This window comes from Haliotis cracherodii, unplaced genomic scaffold (assembly GCF_022045235.1).
Source record: "Haliotis cracherodii isolate W230 unplaced genomic scaffold, xgHalCrac1.p SCAF_18, whole genome shotgun sequence".
Classification (NCBI taxonomy): domain Eukaryota; kingdom Metazoa; phylum Mollusca; class Gastropoda; order Lepetellida; family Haliotidae; genus Haliotis; species Haliotis cracherodii.
The window spans coordinates 12,629,212-12,651,347 of NW_027266273.1; the positions used below are offsets into that span (position 1 = coordinate 12,629,212).

Here is a 22,136-nt window from a genome sequence, read left to right on the forward strand (position 1 = left end):
TAAGAAGCTAAAACAAGGACTGGTCGGCTCGAAGTCAGTATACTGTGTCTGAGAGGGGTATTCATGTTAAACTGCGGCATGGTATCTCAGTGGGCTAGTACTATGAATCTGCATCAGTCCAGACTAGTACATGAAGCCACACACACACTTGCATTCAAATTGCTACATAAGTGTAATAATCTTGGACGTGATGTTAAACCCCATTTCACATCATCTTTGATGTGGAAGGATATTGTGAGCATTGTGTTAAACGATTGTAATCTTGTTGACTCCTTCTTTTCTGACCTTATTATCCTTACCATTCTGTGACCATGTTTTTTTTGGACATACCTTCATTTGTAGTGTTTGGTCATTGCAGGTTGAGGCTGGCCCTCCAGGTCCATCTGGACCACCTGGACCCCGTGGACCTATGGGACCCCGTGGAATTAAAGGTCCAATGGGAGAAATGGGCATGCCAGGATTCCCGGTATGATTGCCAGTTGAATACTTGGTTCAACATTCTGTATTTTCAAATATACTAATCCAGCTTTTATAGGGATAGAGAAACAAGACATTCTTTACCAATAACTTCCAATGTTTGGTGTATAATGGACAACAAGGAATATCCCTGTAAAATGTTGAGTAGTATGGTATCAATTTAGGTCATGGAATTTTAATTTCTAGATGAATTGAATTATTCATTTCATTTTGATAGGATTCCTCTTAAATGTCAGTTCTTTTAAACATTCAATATGACTGCCAATAGTAAATGGTCAATTTGCTGTTTAGGGTCGACTTGGACTCCGAGGCCGGAAGGGTGAGCGTGGTTTCAGCATCAAGGGAGCTAAGGGTGAACCTGGTATTGGCCTTCCTGGGGGTAGTGGAGTCTTCATTCCTGGACCGAAGGGCAACAGGGTGAGACATACACATATTTATGTTTGTTTTATCCATCACAGTCCTTAAACATGTAGTCACGTATTGTTTCAAAAAAATTCTTAATGGTGCGGGTGTGATACCATCTTATTGTATCTGAAAGTTGTCATCCTGATATTTAATATATATGGAAAGGTATATGAATGGAACCAAGTCTATTGAATAATCACATTGGATATGACGGTTGAGTGGTGGAAATACCATTTCCAGCTTTTTGTTGTATCAGGTTTGACCAAATGTTCTGGTCTGATGTGGTATTAACCCCTAGTATACATCCACGTGATCTATTCCAGGGTGACCCAGGAGTCCCCGGTAATGATGGTATCCCTGGTCAAGATGGACGATCAGGACCCCCGGGACCACCAGGGTTTTCCTCCTCCGTGGTTTCAGGAAGTGGAGATGGAACCACAGTCATCAGCCAACCAGGCCCTGTAGGCCCACAAGGCCCACAAGGCATGAAGGTCAGTTATGCTTCATTCATAACGGAACTGGATACGATTTTCCCCAGCAAGAGTTTTTAATTTTGAAGTTGATTTATCAATACACTAACTCCTGTTTACAAGACACTAACTCCTGTTTACAAGACACATGACTCATTTTTTAAGTTTGATAATGCTCAGAGACCTGGTGCCAATATTCTACCTACCGTATTCGACGTAATGAGCGCCCTGCTCTAATAAGCGCCCACAACGATATTTGCTAATATATTGGCAAGTGAACAATCCCAATAAGCACCCCTTCCGATTGATCAATGCACACAAGACTTATTTAGTCGTAGATAATACGTGTGTTATATGCATCCTTAATTAGTGGTAATTAAATTCTGGAAAATACATCTGTCGTATACAGTGATCCCTCGCTATTGGGCTCTTCGATAAAGCGCTACCTTGGTTACTACGCGCGGTATCGCATGTCTCCCAAAATTTATGTACACTTTTAATACTGAGAGTTTTACACCGCCGTGATTGTATTGTTGTTCGTTGTTCATTTGCACATAACGCTTCTCATTGCATAATCAATCGTTTATCGCTGAATGGAGTTCTAATAATCTGTTTGAAAACATCCGCGGCAAGTCCCGGAAATACGATTGTTCTACTAGTTAACTTTTCACAATATTCATCCTTCGATCTTAGAAGCGCATGCATGCAATAAAAGAGAACCACAAGCGAAGTTTATTTTCTTAATTAGTGGGCAATCCAATTTGAGGCGACACTGTCAACTCACATGTAGTTGCTGTCACAACACGGCGGTCATTCCTTTTGATTCGGATCAAGTAACCGTACCAAACCAATTAATCTGGCTTGAATGTGTATCTATATTTGCATGAATGTGTTTGAATGTGCATAGTGCTGGTCAAAACTCTCGTTTTCCGTATTTTAAGCAACATGACCAATCAATGCCACTGAATCACTCCGTACTTGTGTAATGGATTTTGATTGGCTCTTCACTCAAAGCGTCTGTTACTACCATTATCGATCGATATTTTCATGTAAGTAGACTACATTCACATTGAATTTGACAGTTAAGGCTTATAAATAATAACAAACGGCGAAAACATAAACGGCCTCGGTTAAACAGCTCATCGTCTATAACACCCACCAATTATTTGGACCCCATTGGTAGCGTTGTAGCGAGGGACCTCTGTATAAACATTTCAGGCTGTCAATATAAACCAGGAAATTTACAATCTTTCAACTCCTTTTCTTTATCACCAAAATAATATTCTAATAAGAGCCCTCTATTTCTAATTTTGAGAGCGCCCTGGGCGCTTATTATGTCAAATACGGTAGTTCTAGATAAGGTAAATGATACCTGAGTGAAACTGATACATTATCCCTGTGCAATTACGGTGAACAGTATGCTAGATTGATATACACTAGCAAACACTAGCAAAACACTAGCAGCGGTGTTTAAGGTACTTAAATCACATTTGATAGTTGTTGCACTAAGATCTCTTAGATCCTTGGCCTTTTTTCTCATAACAAATATAGAGTTGAAGTATGGGAATTCGGACAATTGTAGCACTCATATTGCTTGCTGACATTGGCGCCCGTTATGAACTTAAGGATGTTGATGATTGTTTTGCCCCATCCACCAAGTTCTACTTTATTTTGCAGGGTCCAAGAGGACCAGCGGGTGCAGAGGGAGCAAGAGGCAGACAAGGTCCAGTTGGACCCGTAGGACCCCAGGGACCACCTGGCCTTGGCTTGCCCGGACCTCGAGGCCCTAGTGGCCCCCCTGGGCCACCCGGAGACTTTGCAATCAATGGGCGTGGTCCCCCTGGCCCTCCAGGTCCCCCTGGTCCTGCTGGAGAGGCTGTTCTTGGAGGAGGCACAGTTTCAGGGGTTGGTATAAACAGAGATAATTTCTTGTGGCTCCATGTTCTTTTCAGAATAGGACTGCCTCAGTGGTCTAGTGGTAGAGTGTTCACCCGGAGAGCAGAAGGTATGCGGTTCGATCCCCGCAAGCGTCATTCCAAAAGACGTTAAAAGATGGTACTTGTTGTTACCATGTCTGGCGCTTGGTATTAAGGGGCTAAAAAAAACAAAAACACACAGAGCCATGAGAAAGATACTATGCTTTTGAAGTCCGACAGCTTGTGCTTATGATGAAAGCTAGGGCTAAAAAAAATAAAATAGTCTTGGTTCTCAGGCACCGCCCACATCATTTAAAGTTTTGTTTCTATTTCCATTTTCAAAAAAATTACAAAATCCTGCTACTTAAAAACAATGTGATCCAATATAGCACACAGTTACTTCCCTTTACATGCGCACTGCATTACTGTGCATCTCATGTTATGGTCATGGCGGCAATAGGAGTTTGTATGCTTGTTTTTGTTGGCAGGCCCTTTCCCAGGTGGTACACAACTGTTTATTTGCTTTCATACTAGTTTGAACAAGCTAAAAAAAAAAAAACCACCGCCCACCCGTACTATATTTTTATTGCCTGAGAACCATTTCTTTCTTTTTTTAAGCCTAAGGATGTCATCTGTGGAATGACTGCCCTGCTACACCTTCATCATGCCATCCAGTGTCAATACAGTATGGCATTTTATTGTTTACACGATGTTCAGTATGAATCTTTCTTTCAGGCTGCCATCACATACCGCAGTATGGATGCCTTGTTGTCCGTTTCCTACAACTTACCAGAGGGAACATTGGCGTATGTCATGGATCAAGAATTGTTATACCTCAGGGTTAAAAATGGACTGAAAATTGTCATGGTAAGTTAAACCTTGGTCACAGACAATCCATCTCTTTTTCCCCTCAGTATGGTTACCTAGTCCTCATTTGAGTGTGCAATGAGTGTCAAATAGTCTCAGGAAGTTGTATTGTCATTCCTTGAATTTTGCAAAACAAAAAACAAACTACTCTGTTGCCAAGACTGGCTTTGCTCTTTAATCAATTGGGATGTTAAAGGAAAATGATATTTCTTTAGTCAGGGAGACTGGAATAAAAAAAAGAGACTCTTGTTTATTTTATTTCAAAGGAATTGATCCTAAAGAAATTTATATTTTATATATACAACAAGTGTTCCTTTTGCTATTCGACAGTGACATCTTTCATATCATTTATCATCGTGTTATTTTCAGTTTTCCTTTCTATATCTGTTTTTACTCCTTTGGAAAAGTATATATATTCTCTTTCAAGACTTTTTAAAAAAGCATGATATTTTATCTAGTTTCTAATAAATTAGGAGGTCATTCAACATCTTTCTGTTACAGTGATTTCATTTTCTCTCTTAATTCTAATTTCCACTAGAATTAGAAAATACATTTGATTAAAAATACTGTCTGAAGCATGACATAACGTGTGATAAAACTCAAATAATATATTCCCTGATGTATTATTTTTGACTCCTTTGTTACTTATGACCCTTAACCGGGTGTCTCAATCTTGTGGATATTTGGGCGTGCTCAGGAAGGTTTGGCTGAGCCGAGGCTGAAACCTCTCATCGTTTGTCTTTACCCATGTTCTGACGCTCACTTGATTTCAGACGAAAGATGTTGATATAGAAATCCCGGTTCCCCCTGCCCGACAAACAGATTCCCCGATCACAAGTACCAATTTATCTGATAAGGATTCAGAAATGTTGGTCACACAGAGTAAATCCACTGTCGCTACGGCGGCAGAAACATCGACCGTATGTCCAACAACAACTTTGTCATTTTTTCCTTCCAACTTCTCATAACAGTTGCACAAATCTAACCCTGGTCCATGACTGCAAGACTGTTCCCATGGCTCTGGAGCAGTTAGTCTACATCTCAGTGTTTTTGACATGCTGAATTTTTTGCCTTTGCCTGTTTCGCTTAGTCTTACCAGTGGAGGGAAATGTTAACAAACTGTTGCATCTGAAGAAGTACTATTTACCTGCCTCCATTTGTAAAACTAGGATGAATTATCTCCCTTTGTTTACCCTATCCTTATTGGTTTTACTGGAATTCTTGAAATCTCTCTGAAGGAAGTAATTTTCACATTTTGTTAACATGATTCAGCACGATATTAATCTTTTGAAATATTTTGAATTAAGTTGATTATTTTATATTAATTTATATCTGAGAAAAAAAATTAATGGCATGAACGAAACTAAGTTGCCATCTAACTTTACCAAAGATGACATTTAACAGCATTCTTAATCTAATTCAATGTTTCAAATTAGCATGAGCTTTTAACTTATGCCGCAAAACCTGAATGTCTATAACACAAAATTCTTATTTATAAACTGCATGTGTTAAAATTTGGTTTCCAATTTCTTTAAGTCATTGGTGATGTGTCAATGTTACTAATAATATTAAAGTGGGATAACATACTTTAAGTTAAGGCATGAGAATGCATTAGCTGAACTAACAGTGTCGCCTAATCAGCCTCGATTTCAAGACTGACAGTCTCTGTTTTGGTGTCTTTAAATTAACCTTTGTTTCTGTTTCAGGACATTGATTTGAACACATACCCAAATACTTGCATAGATTAGAAACCTCACGTTAGAATAATTGAATAGGTGCAAAGTTATATAGTTTCCATTTTCAAATAGATAGTGTTCTGCTTGAACAACAGTAGAAAAGCTTCACATGAGTTGCAAATTGCTTCTTGGATTTGGTTTGTTCTTGAGTTTAGTAAGAAATCTTTGGAACACAATCTAGTGATTTATTTGGACTTGAAAATAATTTTAATCATAATCTATGATATTGAATCAATTAAATCTCACTGCATGATTTCAAAATGATTTATTTGCATGTTAAAATCTATTTAATTTTGGTTTTTCTTAAGATAATACATAATACTCTTTGGATTTACACTTTGTCATTGGTTCAACATTCAGGTTGTAAAATTATCAGTTATTGGGTATTTGTTCATGAGGTCCAATAGTTCTAATCTGGTTTTATTCTGGATGTTAGGACTCTTTGAGGAGTGTGACAGCACTCTGTTTTCTTGACAGGTCACAGATTGCTAACATGGTGCCTTTATATTTTCAGCTGGGACAAACCATTCCTTTACCAAGTCCGACACCTCCAGTAAGTATCTTTTTCCATGTGTTACAGCAACTTTCTACATGTATGCCCGACTCTGAAAACAGCTGATTTTGCATTATTCAATATAGGTCATATTGAACTTTGGTGTGAACTACATGCATGGAACGGAGATGTTTGAAAATCTATCTGTATGATATCCATAAGCATATGTCAGAATCAACTATTCTCATCAACAACAGTTAGGGATCATGAATATTTTTGGGATATTTTTATGATATTGTGTGATCAGTCTACATAAGAATATCCCCCAAAATATTCATAATGCCTCATTTTCTTTGTTCGGTATATATCTAGCAATATGCATGTATGGAAATGTTTTTGACATGAATCTTGAAAGTCTTACTGTTTCCTGTGATTTAGCTCGTTTACTTTAGTTTTCAAAATAAGGAGTATATCACACTGAAGCATCTTAGTGTTTGTCTCTGACACAGAGCACAGTGGTAATGGAGGGATCAGACAAGCTGTGGTAGGAGTTTGAAACCTTATGATCCAGTGAAATGGGTCTATCGTATTCAATGTGTTTTTGAACCCATGGTTTATTATTTGAAATTCTCCCATTGTACTAATGTGCCTAGTGTTTGTTTTGTTGTGATTTTAAATTTAACAGGTTTCCTGTTATAGTAGGAGCATGGAGATGATAGATGTTTAAAGGAGGAAAGATACATATAGATGTTATTCATATTATTCACAGTAGCCACACTAGTGTGTGGATGATGTGTGAATATTGTCTATTCTTCAGCAGAATGTTTTGATATTTAGTCAGTATCAATCTATAAGAGGTATTAGACACAATTGCCTTGGATATATGCTCATGAAATTCATAACATTGTGTTTGCATTTTGTGTAAGGTTGATTGACATCATTAATCAACTTTATGTTCATCCATTTTATGTGCCAAATATTCATTTTATGGTCTTGATGAGTTAATATACTGGGGTGCTTTCTACTCTGTCAATTGGTGTTTTTGCTCCACAAAATGTACAATTTAGGTACGTGAATCCTTGACACTGACAGTGCATGCTCAAGGTGAATGGTTAGTTGTGTAAATGTGTTTAAACAGCAAATGGTAATCTGCAGTTGTGAAGATGGCAAGAGATATTTTTTTTTACAAAGTTAGCTATTTCGCATGTCAATAGATTGCTGAATATGCCTTCATGGAATGTCATTTTTTGTTTATGACCAGAAATGCTTGAATAAACAACACTCTTTGGATGAAATATTTCAAAGTCGGCACCAGGCATTCAAATATAGTAAAATTACCAGTCATATTTCAAATTGATAAAGTGGTTATGCAAGCATTTATGGTGTACATGATGATCAAATTTAGACAGGATCTCAGAAATTATTTTGTTGCGGTGATTTGATTTGATGCATTGCACGAGCTTCTGTCAGTTGCATTATGGCGAGCGCAATTTCAAAGGAGGTGAAAGCGCCAATAACCAGGTAAAGGTTACGCAAGACTCATACTGCGATCGTGTGGTAATGTATTATACATTGGCTATTGCGCTCATCCTCATCATCATCCTCATCCTCATCAGTGTCATGCGACATGTTTTCATGCAATCCTGACCCATTCCTTTTCCTACGTTCTAGGTGCGCCTCCCTCCCAGCGTATCTGGCAATAGAATTACTAATAATAATGTTAGAGGGCCTGCCAATAATGGCCGTAATCAAAACAATGGCCGAAAACAAATTGGCCGAGTCGATACTACTGTAAGCTATAGGGACCGTGTAGCCGAAGAAAGGAGGAGAATGGTTGAAGAACGAGAAAGAGAAATTGAAAAAAGGCGATTACAAAGAGAAAAAATACTGGCAGAAAGGGCAAAAAGGCGACAAGAAATGGAAAATAGATGGCGATCTAATAATAGACGTGTCCCTGGCAATAGGGGACGAACTCGAAACAATAGACACAATCAAAATATCACAAGGGTAAAGTTCTCTCCTGCTTTGCAAGAAAATGCTAAAACATGCACTTCCATTTCTCTATTAACAGCCTTAGATGCGCAATACAGATGCCGCTGTGATGGAACATGGTTGTTGATTCGCTGTTGCAGCGCCACATTTTAATGAGCTTACGCAGTTTAATTAACCTGGGCTGGCTGCGTTCTTTGCTCTTACACTTTGCAAGAATGCTATTGCGTTTATTGTCATTTATTGTGCATTTTTGAGTTAAACTGGAACTGTTTTTAGATAATAAAGTGTAATATTATACAAGTGGTAGTCAGTAAAATAAAAAATTTTTTAAAGATGTTTCTTTTTTTCAGTTTTGAAATATAAATCCACATTAATTTGTCCTTTTTATTAACAAGTTTCTTGACACAACCACTGATAATATTATGCTGTAGATTTAATCAATTTTTAACAAAATGTGTTTTTCTGGTTTACTTGAAATGATTAATTATCCTTTCATTTCCTTAATTTTCACAGACAAACTGTTCCTGGTTTATTTGCGCTTGGCGTTTATGATAGCTTTTTTGAGCAAATATCTTCCTATATCAGCTGTTCTATATAGGAAATTCTGCAGCAACTTTATCAGATCTTTAGTCTTGCTTCTGACAGCTGTTTAGTAGGGAGTTCATTATGAGTATTATTTATATGCATGGACCTCAGTGTTGAGGTTGAAGCCACTATATCTGATATCTGATATTTATAAACTTACGAGAGAAAATGGGACTTTAGAAAGAACATGTAGTCGTGAAATTTTAAGGAAAAAACTAGTACTACTTACGTGATTGTTAATAATCCAACTTGTAGTCATCTTCTATGAATCCCAAATGGTTGAGGGGCTTGTCACATTATTTGGTTTCCCGATGAGAATGCAGACTTGACAGCAAGATAAGACAGCAGGCATGACAGATGTTTGGATAACAAAATTGCTGCTTAAAAATGCTATCAGATGAAAGATCATAGTATCAGCTACTGGATTTCCTGATTCAAGCCCCAGATCACTTAATCAGCAGTATCTTTGTGGCCTACTATTGTAACTCACTAACACCTTTCTTTCTTTATGAAAAACTTTCCGTATTGCTGTCTTATTTTGTAGTCATGTCTGTAGGTAATCTTTGACTCTACGTGTTGCTGTTCCTTCCACCAGATGTAGCACCCCTCTACCATAATAGGGACCATGGTGAATCTGACTGTAGTCTATCCTGTCTGTTAGTTTGATGTTATGGGTAGTCACTAATGAAGGTCTGGGCCATGGCCAGTGTTACATTGTCTTGTAACAAACTGAGATCTTTGCTTTGTGTCCAGTACATTGTTTTCTGCTTCATAGGTTTCCAGGCAGCATGTGTGGCCCAGTCAACTATGGTGCTGCAATTGCCTCTGTAGAGTTGTGTCCCTTAGATGTATCAGAATCCAATGATCATGGGTGTAAATCCCAGATGGGCTCTGATTATGATTCTTGGTTTGTCAGCACTATGCACATTTGTTTCACACAAGTGGTAAATGAAGAACTGCCTATCTTGGGCTTTTCTCCCACATGAATCCGACATGCTGTGAGATAACTGTAATACTGTTGTAAGCAGATTCAAACCGAATTCACACACTCCTGTGTTTCCATGTTGCAGACATGTACTGTTCTTGATCAGTTGTTGCAATGCATTGGCTAGGACACTGGAATAGCTGTAATGTCTAACTCTGTCCTAACTGTCTCTTTCATGATTTTGGTGTTCTGAAGAATTTTTTTTTGGAATTGTAAACAGTGACCAATTTCCTTTGTTTTGAGCACAACTTAATGTTCATTTATTATTATTGAATTTTGGTTTTGTGCACTACACAAACAACTTCGTAGAATCCTTTATTTGGCTTAAGTCTTTATAAAATTGGGTAAAAATGGAAAAGAAAAAAAAAGTAACAGACATTTTATCAAAGTTTAGGTAAGACTGTGCTTTGTGCACTGACAAAACAACTTTATACCAGTCTATCAAATGATTAAGATTTCCATATTAGAATCCTGGCTTGGTGCTCTGTATGTGTGATATATCTCATACTGCCCAGACCATATGGTGATTGGCTTAAACCATGTCACCTCTAATGGAGTGTGTATAGATTAGCACTGGTTTGGATAAATCCTACTGATAAAGAAGAATATTATTTCACTATTTAATTTGGTAACCTTGATTTTCAATGTTGACTTTCTAATGCAAAAGACCTACATCAAAGATGCTCTGCATAACATAATTTCTCTACTGATAAGCATGATGTTAGGTAGTTAGATTCCTTCACTTCAAACTAAAGAAAATGAGTTCTTTCTTTTTAACTGGCATTTATAAAAAACTGCCTTTTCCGTTTAATTTGCAATGATAATGCATGAAAGCATGAGTTAATACAAGTGTTGTATAAATGATTTATTCCATTTATATGCTTTTACAATAAATCTTTTACAATTATCTCCAAAAGGATTAGAATATTTTGTGAAACATGTTTTGAAATGATAATGTATGATTCTTAACTATTGTTAAGTGCTGAGGATTTTTGTGGATTTTTAAATCAGTTTGGAGATAATTATTGCATTCTTGCAGTGTATTCACAGTAAAATCATACTTGGAGTTTATTTATCTTTCTTCTAATATGAAAGTCTTACAGTTTATAGTAAATACTGTTGAGGTTGCTTCTTGTAATGTGTTTTGCTTGCTGGGTTTATTGAGAATAGTGTTTATAGAACATGTATGAATCTTTACTATAATATATATTACAGATTGTAGTTATACCATGTGTGATGTTATTTACTCTTTGAGACTAAAGGCTAATACAACATTTATGACTGTCTTGAGGTGTGACTATATCTAATATACACCAAGAAGCATCCACGCATGTCCTATACATAAAAATAACGGATTGTGATATCTTTGGTTGATTAATAATCAAGGTATTAACATAATCAACTCAAATAGGTACTGTTACACTTATTTAGTTTATTATTCTCAATATTTTATTGCTTCATGTGTCTTTGTTAACGACCTTGACCTTTGTCATTTCTAGGCTACTACACCCAGGCCATTGGTTCCAGACCGACCACCTCCTAACTTCACATCTGGGCCCAAGGTATGTCATACATTCCCTGAAAATTCACAATCTTAAGTTTATTTTAATTAGAAATGTAATTGAAAATGTGTATCCCACAGCAATATAGAATTCTATTTGTATGACAACATCTCCAATCAATCATTCTCATTCTGTTCCCACGTGAATATTGCTGTTAAAAGTGGGGTGGTATATTGACTAGTGGCACTAAATCCCTATACAAAATAGATAATGTATACTACTCAAAAGAAGTTAGGGACCACCAAACTTATAATACCATATGAGAACTTACAAATCATGATGAACTAGCTTGTTTACTTTTACAGATGTGAAGAAAACCTATTTCCAAGGTCATTGTCTGGACCAGTTGCCTTAATTACCCTCACATTCATTGGTTGAAAAGTCATGGTGTAAGGTGTTATTTTACTTTCTGTTTTTACAGCTTCATCTGATAGCCTTGAACAACCCAATGGCTGGCGACATGCGTGGTATACGAGGAGCGGACTACGAGTGCCATCGACAGGCAAGACAAGCTGGATATCGAGGCACATACAGAGCATTCCTCTCATCTCAAACACAAAACCTGGATTCCATCATTTACTATAGACAGGATAGATCGATACCGGTGGTGAATGCAAAGGTTAGATATATGCACTATTCTATCCTACTAACTGGGATTAGGGCTTTAAGTGTAATATATGTGTATTCATAGAGAACATGACAAAAGAACTTCTAACGATAGATTTTATGGTAATCCATTGAGATCCAACACTTTGGGCTTATTTAAAACATGTGTAGAGGTTTGTTACCTTTGCCATCAGAAAGTAGAATTTTACAAACATTTTATATAACATGAAACTTTTCTTTTTAACATCTATTGTGTGGTACTTCAGTTAGCATCACAGACCTATATGAAAAAAGTTAGAAATGTATTTTAAAGATTGAAATGTTATTTGTTAAGTCAATGGCATTCTACACATTAGATTGTGAGGGAAATACAGTGTTCCCTCGTTATTGCTCCCTTCAATATAGCTCAAACTCGGTTATAGTGCGGTAAAGCATGGCTCCCCAAATTTACTAACATTTTCAATAAACTCAGAATACATTATCAGCTGATCACCGCGATAAGGTAATACCGGAAATACCAGTCAAAAAATCCGAACTGAAGTACGCAAATTAATGCTACTATTATAATATTATAATATCTGGTAATAAAAATAAATGTTCACTGTTTATCTGGACTAATGTTTGCAATACATGTTTTAAATTATTTTCAAAATTTAATTCAATAATTATAATAATGTTTACAATAATTTCGGTGAAATCGTATACAACGTGATCGGTAGATGGCACAACTCACCGTTATTAACAGCAACCATGGTCAGATTACCAATATTCATGCCTTGAAATGAAAGTTTGGTTGCAAGAGAATGGATACGCATATCATAAATGCCTTCGATTACTCGCTAAAAGTCATATATGAGGCAGTTTGACGATTAAATGTCAACATTACGTTTTCGCAATCGAAATACATGTAGCGCAGGAAGTTCCAATGGTGACTGGTCAAAATCGTTCCATATGTCAAAAAATATCCTGCATGCAATCTGTACCAAAGTGCTACGCTTGTGGTTCTTATAATTTTAAGTATATATGGTGGAAGCTGCAACTAAAATAACACAATATTTTAATATCTTATTCCTGATAAAATAATAATTTCAGATACAATTTCTTCCGACCATTGCATCAAATTTCTTTAAAGTGGTATCACTGGGTACGTTTTACCTGAATCACCGGTAGATTGGAGGAAACATGTGCACAGCTGATTGCTATTTCCGGCTTAGTTTACGCGAAAATACACACGGTAATCTTAATCTCTGCATATAAAACAATGCCTTTGAGAGCAGGAAATACTTTTTAAATGGTAAATCATCATGTCTAGTGATGTTTTATATCAAATTTCATACTTTTATTGACCAAGTTTGTTATAAATCTACCTGCTCATGCACCTGAAGGGATAAAATGTGTTTTGTTTTTTTTAAAGCGCATATTAACACTCAATAAATCTTTCTTTACACTATGAATCATAAATGACCTCTATTCTAATTTTTTTTGAAACTCGTGTTTCGTGTTAGGCTGGCAGAGCATGTATACTGTTTTGTTGGTCATCTACCACCTACAACTCGAACTTCGTTAAACTGCTGATCATCTATTAACGCTCATCAATTATTTGGACCTCGAAGGTGGCGTTGTAGTGAGGGATCACTGCATGTCTTTCAAGACCTCTTGGACCACCTCACTATTGTAGTGGATAAAGCGTCTGCCTTGAGAGTGGAGGCTCTGTTACCCTGCCTGGCACTCAGCATTAATAAGTACAAAGACTTATCTTGGGTGTTGGTGTACAGTGTCCAGTTGGGTATCCATGTTAAACTGTGACAAGGTATCTCAGTGGGCTAGCATTGAAAAGCTGGCATAAGTCCAGACTAGTTCAAGTAGCCACACATATGTGCATGCATATCACTATATCAGTGAAATCTTGGGTACAGCGTGAAACCCCATATATCACCTCACCTCCCAAGATATATCCTGTTCATATGAATGACATGATTAAAAGTTGTCCTGCCGATTCATACTGAAGTTTCCATTGCAGCCCAGGTAGCAGCCAACCAAAGTTACCAAAACCTTTCATCATGTGATCTTTGTGTGAATAGTTCAGTTATGTACATTTCCACTTCTTTCAGGGCGAGATGCTATTTAATGACTGGGAAGATATGGTGAATGGTGCTGGCGGATACCTAAATGGGGCTTCTAGGATATATTCATTTAATGGAAAGGATATTATGACCGAGACGGCCTGGTAAGCATCCTTGAATTATTAAAATGCTGTCATTAAGTTTTATAATTCTCCAATTTCTTGTAAACATGTTTATTTGGTTTGCAAAGACAAATGTGACGTATGCTAATGTTGTAGATGTTCGCCAATGTGGTGAATGAAAGATGCATACATGCAAGATCACAATCACCTGGGACCACTTGCCCCAAGGCGATCGAATGCAAAAGCTATTGTTGCTCCTATATTTTCATAGACTTAAGATAGTTTTTGAGCGAAATGGTCTCTGAATGAATCTTGGATTACAACCCATAAACATTGGATCCTGGCATGCCTAAGGGACGCAACTCAGCAAATTGTGATGCCTTAGATCGCTGCATGGGCCAACCACTGTCCCATTGTGAGGAGAGTTTATCTCACATCATCTTTATGTTAATCCAGTACTTCAACAGCTTTATATCATTGATGTTCTATGATTAGCAACAAATTGCTTTCATTGCAATATTACTGACCCAACTCATTACTTAAGCCTTAACCCTTGTTGCCGTATACTTTTACCAAAGCAGTTACACATCATTCCTTTATTTCAGGCCACAGAAAATAGTTTGGCATGGTTCTGACAGTAAAGGCCAGTTAACCAATGACAAATATTGTCACAAGTGGCTCTCGAACAACCCAAGCAAGATGGGAGTTGGAAGTTCTTTAATGAAACACATGCTGCTGGACACAGAAGAATATGCATGTAACAACTCCTTTATAGTGTTATGTATTGAAAACACCAGTCGCAGGAACTTGCGGAAGTGATAAAAAGGCCAGCAAGTCAGCTGCATTGCAGTATGTTCGCACACTTACGTCACGTGGGAATGAGAGGCAAGGGAGATAATTGGACAAGAGTTATGTCCCCTTGCTCACCAGGACAAAGATGCACACTACATCTGTGATATGATGTGTTACATTGGTTGGTAATTTATTCCAGGATGGTGTCAAAGATAGCTGCCTTCTTATTGGACAGTAGCACTGAGGTTAAAGGTCAAGTTAGGTGTTTCACATCGCAGTGAACCACAAATGCGACAAAAGAGAACAGACTTTGTTTTCTACTTCACCCCAAGTGCCCATAGCTCTCATCAGAAAACATGAATATTTTCTGTCTGTATATAAACTGTATTGACGGCATTTGTAGAAGCCACTGTGTATCTCTTGTGGAAGGCAGATGCTATATGGTAGCCACATATTGACAAATGGTTACATCTCCATATGAAGCAAGCATAGTCCTCAGAAATTAAGAACCTTGTTTAATCTAATATTTCAAGTATAGAATTTGCATAAAACAACCTATCAGCAATTGCTTCACTCTGAAGGATTCTACTTCCTATTTTACATGGTCAGTAATACAATGCATGGTGCTCAGTACTTTTTCAATGCCAAACCACATCAGCTGTAGGCCAGATGATTATAAACACTTCCTCCCTCTATGACTTTATTGTGCATGAATGTATGTGAATATCAGTTTTTTTTATCACCATGTGTGTCAATGGTTTATCTCATTGTTTGTATGATAAACCTTTTGTTTTTCAAGTCTTGAAGTTTTTGCAGTAAACACGTAAAAGGTCATACATGTAGTAAGGAACCATTTGGGGATTTCTGTAATGACTTGAAATATACCCGAAAAAATAATTAATGTGGAATGGATTTCTTTGGTTGAGGATTTGAGTGAGCACAGAGGTATGTCAAATTAGTGGTTGCGATATGTACAACAATGTATTCCTTTCAACATAGAGCTTTGTTAACACATTGTGTCAGGTAATCTGTGTAAGACTTGTATGTTTGGTTAGTTGAACTAATAAATAAACTGTTATTATTATATATATATGTATGTGTATATGCCTAGATCATGTTGAAAAATAGAGATCTCATGAAGTTCATGTCGTGACTTTCACTTGAGTGGCCTCCATTTACAGACATTTGACCCTGTCCATGTAGAATGACCTTGACCATCATATCTTTGAAATTAAAATCGCATCTCTTTAATGTGATAATTACCACGCACATTCAAATCAATCTTTTATGCAAGTTCATATAATCGGCTGTCAAGTATTTATGCATTGCTGCAGTTGTGTGTTCATATAGAAACCTCCCCAAAGCAAACCAGAATGAATATATGTATATGTAGATACATATATACATGTATGTACTCATCGTTTGTTGTCTTTTTGGGGGAATTTGATGTTTCTATTAAGATTTTTAACCCTTACAAAATTGTCAGTGCCAAAGCAGATCAGTCCTTGTTAAGAAAATGTAATCTTCAAAATTTGCTGGAATTTCAGGAGAGCAAAGGTATTATTAGTTCTTTAGCGAGTAGTTAATGAAATACTGCATCATTTGGTACAGGGTTCAGCATTTACAGTATACAATCTTTTACCATTAGACTCTAGAAATATGCATGTGTTTTTAGGTCGTTTGGGCCAAAGTTCCAAACGACCTTATGTCACGGTGCATTGTCTGTCGTCCGTCCATCCAACTTTTACCTTTTTGACAACTTCTCTGAAGCTGAAACTTTTATCTTACAAGGTCATAAGAAGTGCTCATAGAAATCCAATTTGACATTTTAGATATGGCTGCCATGGTGGCCAAATGTGTCAGTGTGTTCATTATTGCCAAAATGTGAGTCCTCTGAAGTGTGAGACTGTAAACTAATTTACATTATGCAATTACATCAACTTTGAACCATTGAAATGATAAACAAGTATTGATTAACCCATCAATTGTGTTGATCAAAAGTGCTCACAGTTAAAATGTGATTTAAGCATGAATGTCACTTTGACACTTTACAAAGTTTATTTTCTTTCCATATTTTGGACACCAATTTGGTGCATTGTTAATTAATCATGTATTTATGGATGGAAGTGTTTTAAAACGTTTATTACAAATTTATAGATGCAATTTAGATTTTTTGTAAGTAAACAAATACCCTGTATGTGAGCTACAGTGCCTGAAGGCTCTGTTACTATGCTAGGCTGTTTGTTTCATGAAGATAGACTGGATTCAACACCTTCATCATTCAGTTTATTGGTACATTAAAGAAGCATTCTTTATACTCTTGTAACACTTATGAAACACGCTGTTTTCACTACTTGGCAGCAGATGGGTCAACTTTCCGAACATTACTACATAATACAGCTACCAAGCAGAAGAAATGGTTGTTTCTTTGTGTGCAGTATTTTTGTACATGATCATGCCATATTGATGAAGTAAATGTCACTAAATCTGAAACCATCTGAAGATTTATCCAACACAGCTGAAGAGCAATCATCCCACTCTCAATGCCTTTTGAATATTTAAAAATGTTGTTTTGGTATTTTAAGATCACATCAATATGGCATTTTGAAGGGATTGTTTCCTTGACAAAGTAATTGCCATTACGCACCTCCTCTCTCATGAAGTTCATATAGATTATATTGACTATGTACATGTAGATATTTTGTACATATGTGACATAACCCTATAATTGTTTTAGAGTGCTACACATAAATTGTCATGAGATGGAATTGAAGATGAATTTTAACCCATGAAAGTTTAGATGTGATTGATGCTATGTCTTCAGCAGGAATGCCATGGTTTTCTTAACTGTTTTTGTCAACAGGGAAACAATTATTGAGCCAGAGAGTACAAAGTGATATGTATTAACAAAACTATAGTAAGAGGATTGTCTACATTGTGCTTGGGTTACCTTGGGTGAGTTTATGTGTAGTTCAGTCTCCAAAGCTTTTTTTGTAGTAAAGAATAAATATTTGAACAGGTTTGCGAAATTCATTGTGTTCGAAAGCATGGATTAAATACAGATGAGAATTGTGAAGCGCAGTGTTCAATATTGTGTATATTTGCATCATTATGATTGGTCTGTTAATGAAGGGAGCTTCAATTTGATTGGATGGCGACTTATACTTAAAATACAGTCATCTTACTGTCTGTCATTTCTCTGATCAAAAGCTTGTAAAAATTTGTTTTCACGTTAATGTCATTAAAATCTATTGCTCTTTTAAAACTGACTTGGTTCTCTACTATCAAATCAAAGTTGCTGCATGCTTCTTAAGGTTGATCCTACAGTGTGACTGCAAGACTGTTTACAGTTCCACTGACATGCTACCCATTTTCATATGTACAAGATGGTACAGATGCAGTCAGTATAAAGGACAAACAGTTGAGAGATGAAACACTTCAATGTTGTTATTTCATAGCTTACCGGTAGGGCAGCAATACCTGGTGTAATCGCTGGTTTTTAGTGATTCGTTCATATAATTCTCTCTTCTATTTTGTGTTTTACGCTCAATGACGTTTTACATTTACACTGGAGGAAACAAAATGTTTGCTGGACGAGTTAAGGACTTGTTTGTTTGGGATGTTACAAGTAATATGTACAATATTCAGCTTCAAAATTACCTCTCTGGCCCAAACATTCTTTCTAACTAGGCACCATGAGACACAATACTGGGCACATACTAAAACCTTTAGCTGAAACAAGCATTTTCGGAGTGAAAAACTTCAATAATGGTTATACCATGTGTGCATGTAAGGTACATTATTCAATAATAAAGGGTGTCTATTATGTCTGAGGCTATGGTATGTTCATTGAAGGACCCACTGGGGCAGTCACGTAGTCTAGTGGTTAAAGCGTTCGCTCGTCACATCGAAGACCTGGGTTCGAATCCCGACATGGGTACAATGTGTGAAGCCCATTTCTGGTGTTCCCTGCCAAGATATTGCTAAAAGCGGCGTACAACCATTGTCACTCACTGAAGGACCAACTCAAAAGTAAAATGTAAGCATTAAATTTTGACAAGAACCATTTTACATTTATCCAATAGAACAAAGAAGGAAAGTTGTTGACATTACTGTCAATTCCCCCCAAAGCTTGAATTTAGTTTACGTCAAGACCAATATTGCTCAGCAGACGAAAATACTATGCATTTAATGGAACATGATCTGATACCTTGAAGTCTGTTGACAACCAAGCTTTTGATAAGTATTTTAGATGACAAATCAATAACTAATAGACTCAAATCTATTGCTTCTGCATGTTTCTCTGATTTAGATTTTCTTCTAGCATGAAGCATGTCCGGTTTTGTTGTGAATGTTGGTTGTTTCTGTGTTACCAGAAAGCCCTTATCTCCACTTGTATCTTATTGTACATACCTAACAGACATACGTTTAGCTAGGGCTTTTTGTATAGGGTTCAACTTCGCTGCATTTTAGCAGAGATATTGTCATCAGATAGTTAATGCTTACAACAGATTTGCATGTTAATAATTTATATTGCATCAGATGTTTCTGAAGAACAGTTTGTAACTGTATGTAATTTTAACAGTTTTTTATGGGATAAAGATTAACTATCTCTAAATATGAAGGTAGGCAAGGTCACTGGAATAATCATTGGAAAATAGTGGTGAGACGGATAGGTATGTTTTTATCACTATCTTCAAGATGGTCTGCTTGGGCTAAAATCAGTATCAATGTTAAAATACCGAAAGCCACAAGCAACTTATTAGTACTAGATTGCCAGTGTGTGCAGACACATGGCAAGTTTCTTTTGTAATATTTGTTGATAAAGATACCCTTCTAGTGCAACTAAAATAGTCAATGTAATACGATTTCTTGCTTAGTCGTTTTCATGGATCATTTTCAGAAGATCATTAATCAAACTTGGTAATCTGAAATATTTCATTTTTGAATTGAGTCAGTGATTCTGTTAGTTGTGGCCTAGCTTATTACTGAAACATGTGGGTTGTACACTTTTGCAGTAAGATGATGATAGCTTTGGTTTTGCTGCACTGCAAGGTTTATTTTTTTGTTTGTACAATATAATTCTTTCCGTCTCTAAGATATTGAACTTGTTCTTTTGGGACTGAAGCCACTGTGATTTCAGACTAATAAAACTAATTCTCTAATGATTTTGTGATTATGTCATATGTAATATAAAAGGTAGATTGTGCCGGCATCTTTTAATATTTGTTTGAAACATTTATGATAACCTATCCTATAAGTAATCACAAATTGAATTTTTAGATACTGTTTGTGCATGGGAACAATATTGTGTTGAACAACAGCATACAAAAGCCAGAACAAACATTATTGTGTATGGAGTCTGTGTAACACAATGTAACAATCGTATTGAAGCTCACTTGATTTGGCTATTCATATATATATATATATATTTATATATATATGCATGTTGTTTACTTTACAATTTTAAGCATGCCCTAAAATGACCTATGGATTTTTTTCTGTTTCTATGAACATTACAGAAGGGAGATATTCTGAATGTTGCATGTTCTTTCCTTGGTACTGAATGTGAGGGATCTAGAATTCTTGAATGGAGAATGGTCAGAGCAGTGAGATCTTAAGCAACAACAGTTTGTAAGAAATGGTACAAGCCATCTGGTTTTATATGCATGAGATATGATCCTTCCTGCATTAACATCCAAAGTTCTTTGCATGAAGTGATATGTTTGGTCATATGTGATGAAGTTCTCATATGCTTTGGACTGTGATCAGGGTTTTGTTCCTTAACCCTCTATAGTTTAACCCAGCATTGTGTAAAATCTGCTTGTATGCAATAAACCAAAGTTACATGGTGCTATTCATATATCTATCAGTAGAATTGCTTGTTTGTTGTTTGTCAGCCTTTCATTATGCATGAAATGTTTCCTAATCTGCACTGACCATCATTCACCCGTATGGGATACTGCTTGTCAAAAGCTTCTCACACCAAGAATACCAACAAAGAAAAATTTGCACATATTGAACTACGCTCTTTAATATAATATCAGTTGTCAAGCAAGGCTAACATGGTCTGCTTCATATGACTGGGACATTTGAAATATATTTTTTTTATTGGCAATAACGAAGTCTGGGGCACAGGATTTAAAGTGACTGCCAATAACCAAGAAACATATCCTCCTGTTTTTGGCCTAAGCAAGATTATTATGCCTCATTATCGTTGTTGCCAGTGTTAAAGGGAGACTACTCTGGCCAATTGTCATATCACGTTTGACTCAAGACATTTAAACACACAATGCTTGACAGAAAACGATAGGTGATTTTTCAGTTAATGGTTTGCCTGCTAACACTGAAGATGATGGTTGATATCAAATGGCAGTCAGTGATGACAGATTTTAAAAGGTACAGGTCTGTATCTGCACAGGAAAAAGGGCTACAAACTGTTGAGCAGACCCTTTTTATCCTCAGTTATCCAGGATGTCGCTGTACAAAACAACCTTAGCCCTACGACTGTCTTAAGTCTATGTTAAGGTATGGGAGTTGGATCACCTTGGGGCTAATATCTTTGTAGCATTTCATCCAGGACATTATATCGTCATTCTATGGGGCACGGGTGGCCCAGTCGTCTAAGGCGCCGCGATTCGCTGTGCAGAGTTGAGTCCCTTGGGCACGCCAGAAACCTATGATTGTGGGTTCGAATCCCGGTTCGCCCCGATTATGTTTCTAGGTTTGTCAGCACCATACCTGTGCTCGTGGGTTTCACCGAAGTGGTAAACGTCTGTGACCTGCATCACTTCGGGCTTTCCTCCCACATTAATCTGACACGCCGCGATATAACTGGAATACTTTTAAAAGCGGCGTTAAACCCAACTCACTCACTCGTCATTCTATTATTATATATACCCTGGACCCATTCACCACCACACTCTGGATAATCAAGGGTGAGGGATCAGGGGATCAGGGTAAAGGTCATGTCATCAACACATCAATTGGTGAAGAATTGGCTGGCAAAGTCGGCAGATAATTCGTGAAACTGCAACCAAAGTGTTGTGTACTGACCTTAAGCCA

General features: G+C 36.8%; 1 protein-coding gene across 5 annotated transcripts in view; it reads left to right on the forward strand.

The window, feature by feature from the left end:
* The window catches only part of LOC139465778 (collagen alpha-1(I) chain-like), a 108,875-nt gene extending 87,941 nt beyond the window's left edge, over positions 1 to 20,934 (forward strand). For 2 of the 5 annotated variants that reach the window (XM_071247676.1, XM_071247679.1), the window contains 12 exons: positions 359 to 466; positions 769 to 894; positions 1,206 to 1,373; positions 3,030 to 3,257; positions 4,004 to 4,135; positions 4,909 to 5,055; positions 6,386 to 6,424; positions 8,036 to 8,371; positions 11,426 to 11,488; positions 11,910 to 12,107; positions 14,206 to 14,321; positions 14,885 to 20,934. In XM_071247676.1, the coding sequence (XP_071103777.1) occupies positions 359 to 466; positions 769 to 894; positions 1,206 to 1,373; positions 3,030 to 3,257; positions 4,004 to 4,135; positions 4,909 to 5,055; positions 6,386 to 6,424; positions 8,036 to 8,371; positions 11,426 to 11,488; positions 11,910 to 12,107; positions 14,206 to 14,321; positions 14,885 to 15,098 (1,875 nt within the window). In that variant the 3' untranslated portion in view covers positions 15,099 to 20,934. The remainder of the gene's footprint in view (positions 1 to 358; positions 467 to 768; positions 895 to 1,205; positions 1,374 to 3,029; positions 3,258 to 4,003; positions 4,136 to 4,908; positions 5,056 to 6,385; positions 6,425 to 8,035; positions 8,372 to 11,425; positions 11,489 to 11,909; positions 12,108 to 14,205; positions 14,322 to 14,884) is intronic. The other 3 variants (XM_071247680.1, XM_071247678.1, XM_071247681.1) reach the window with 3 other exon arrangements.
* The last annotated feature ends 1,202 nt before the right edge of the window (positions 20,935 to 22,136 follow it).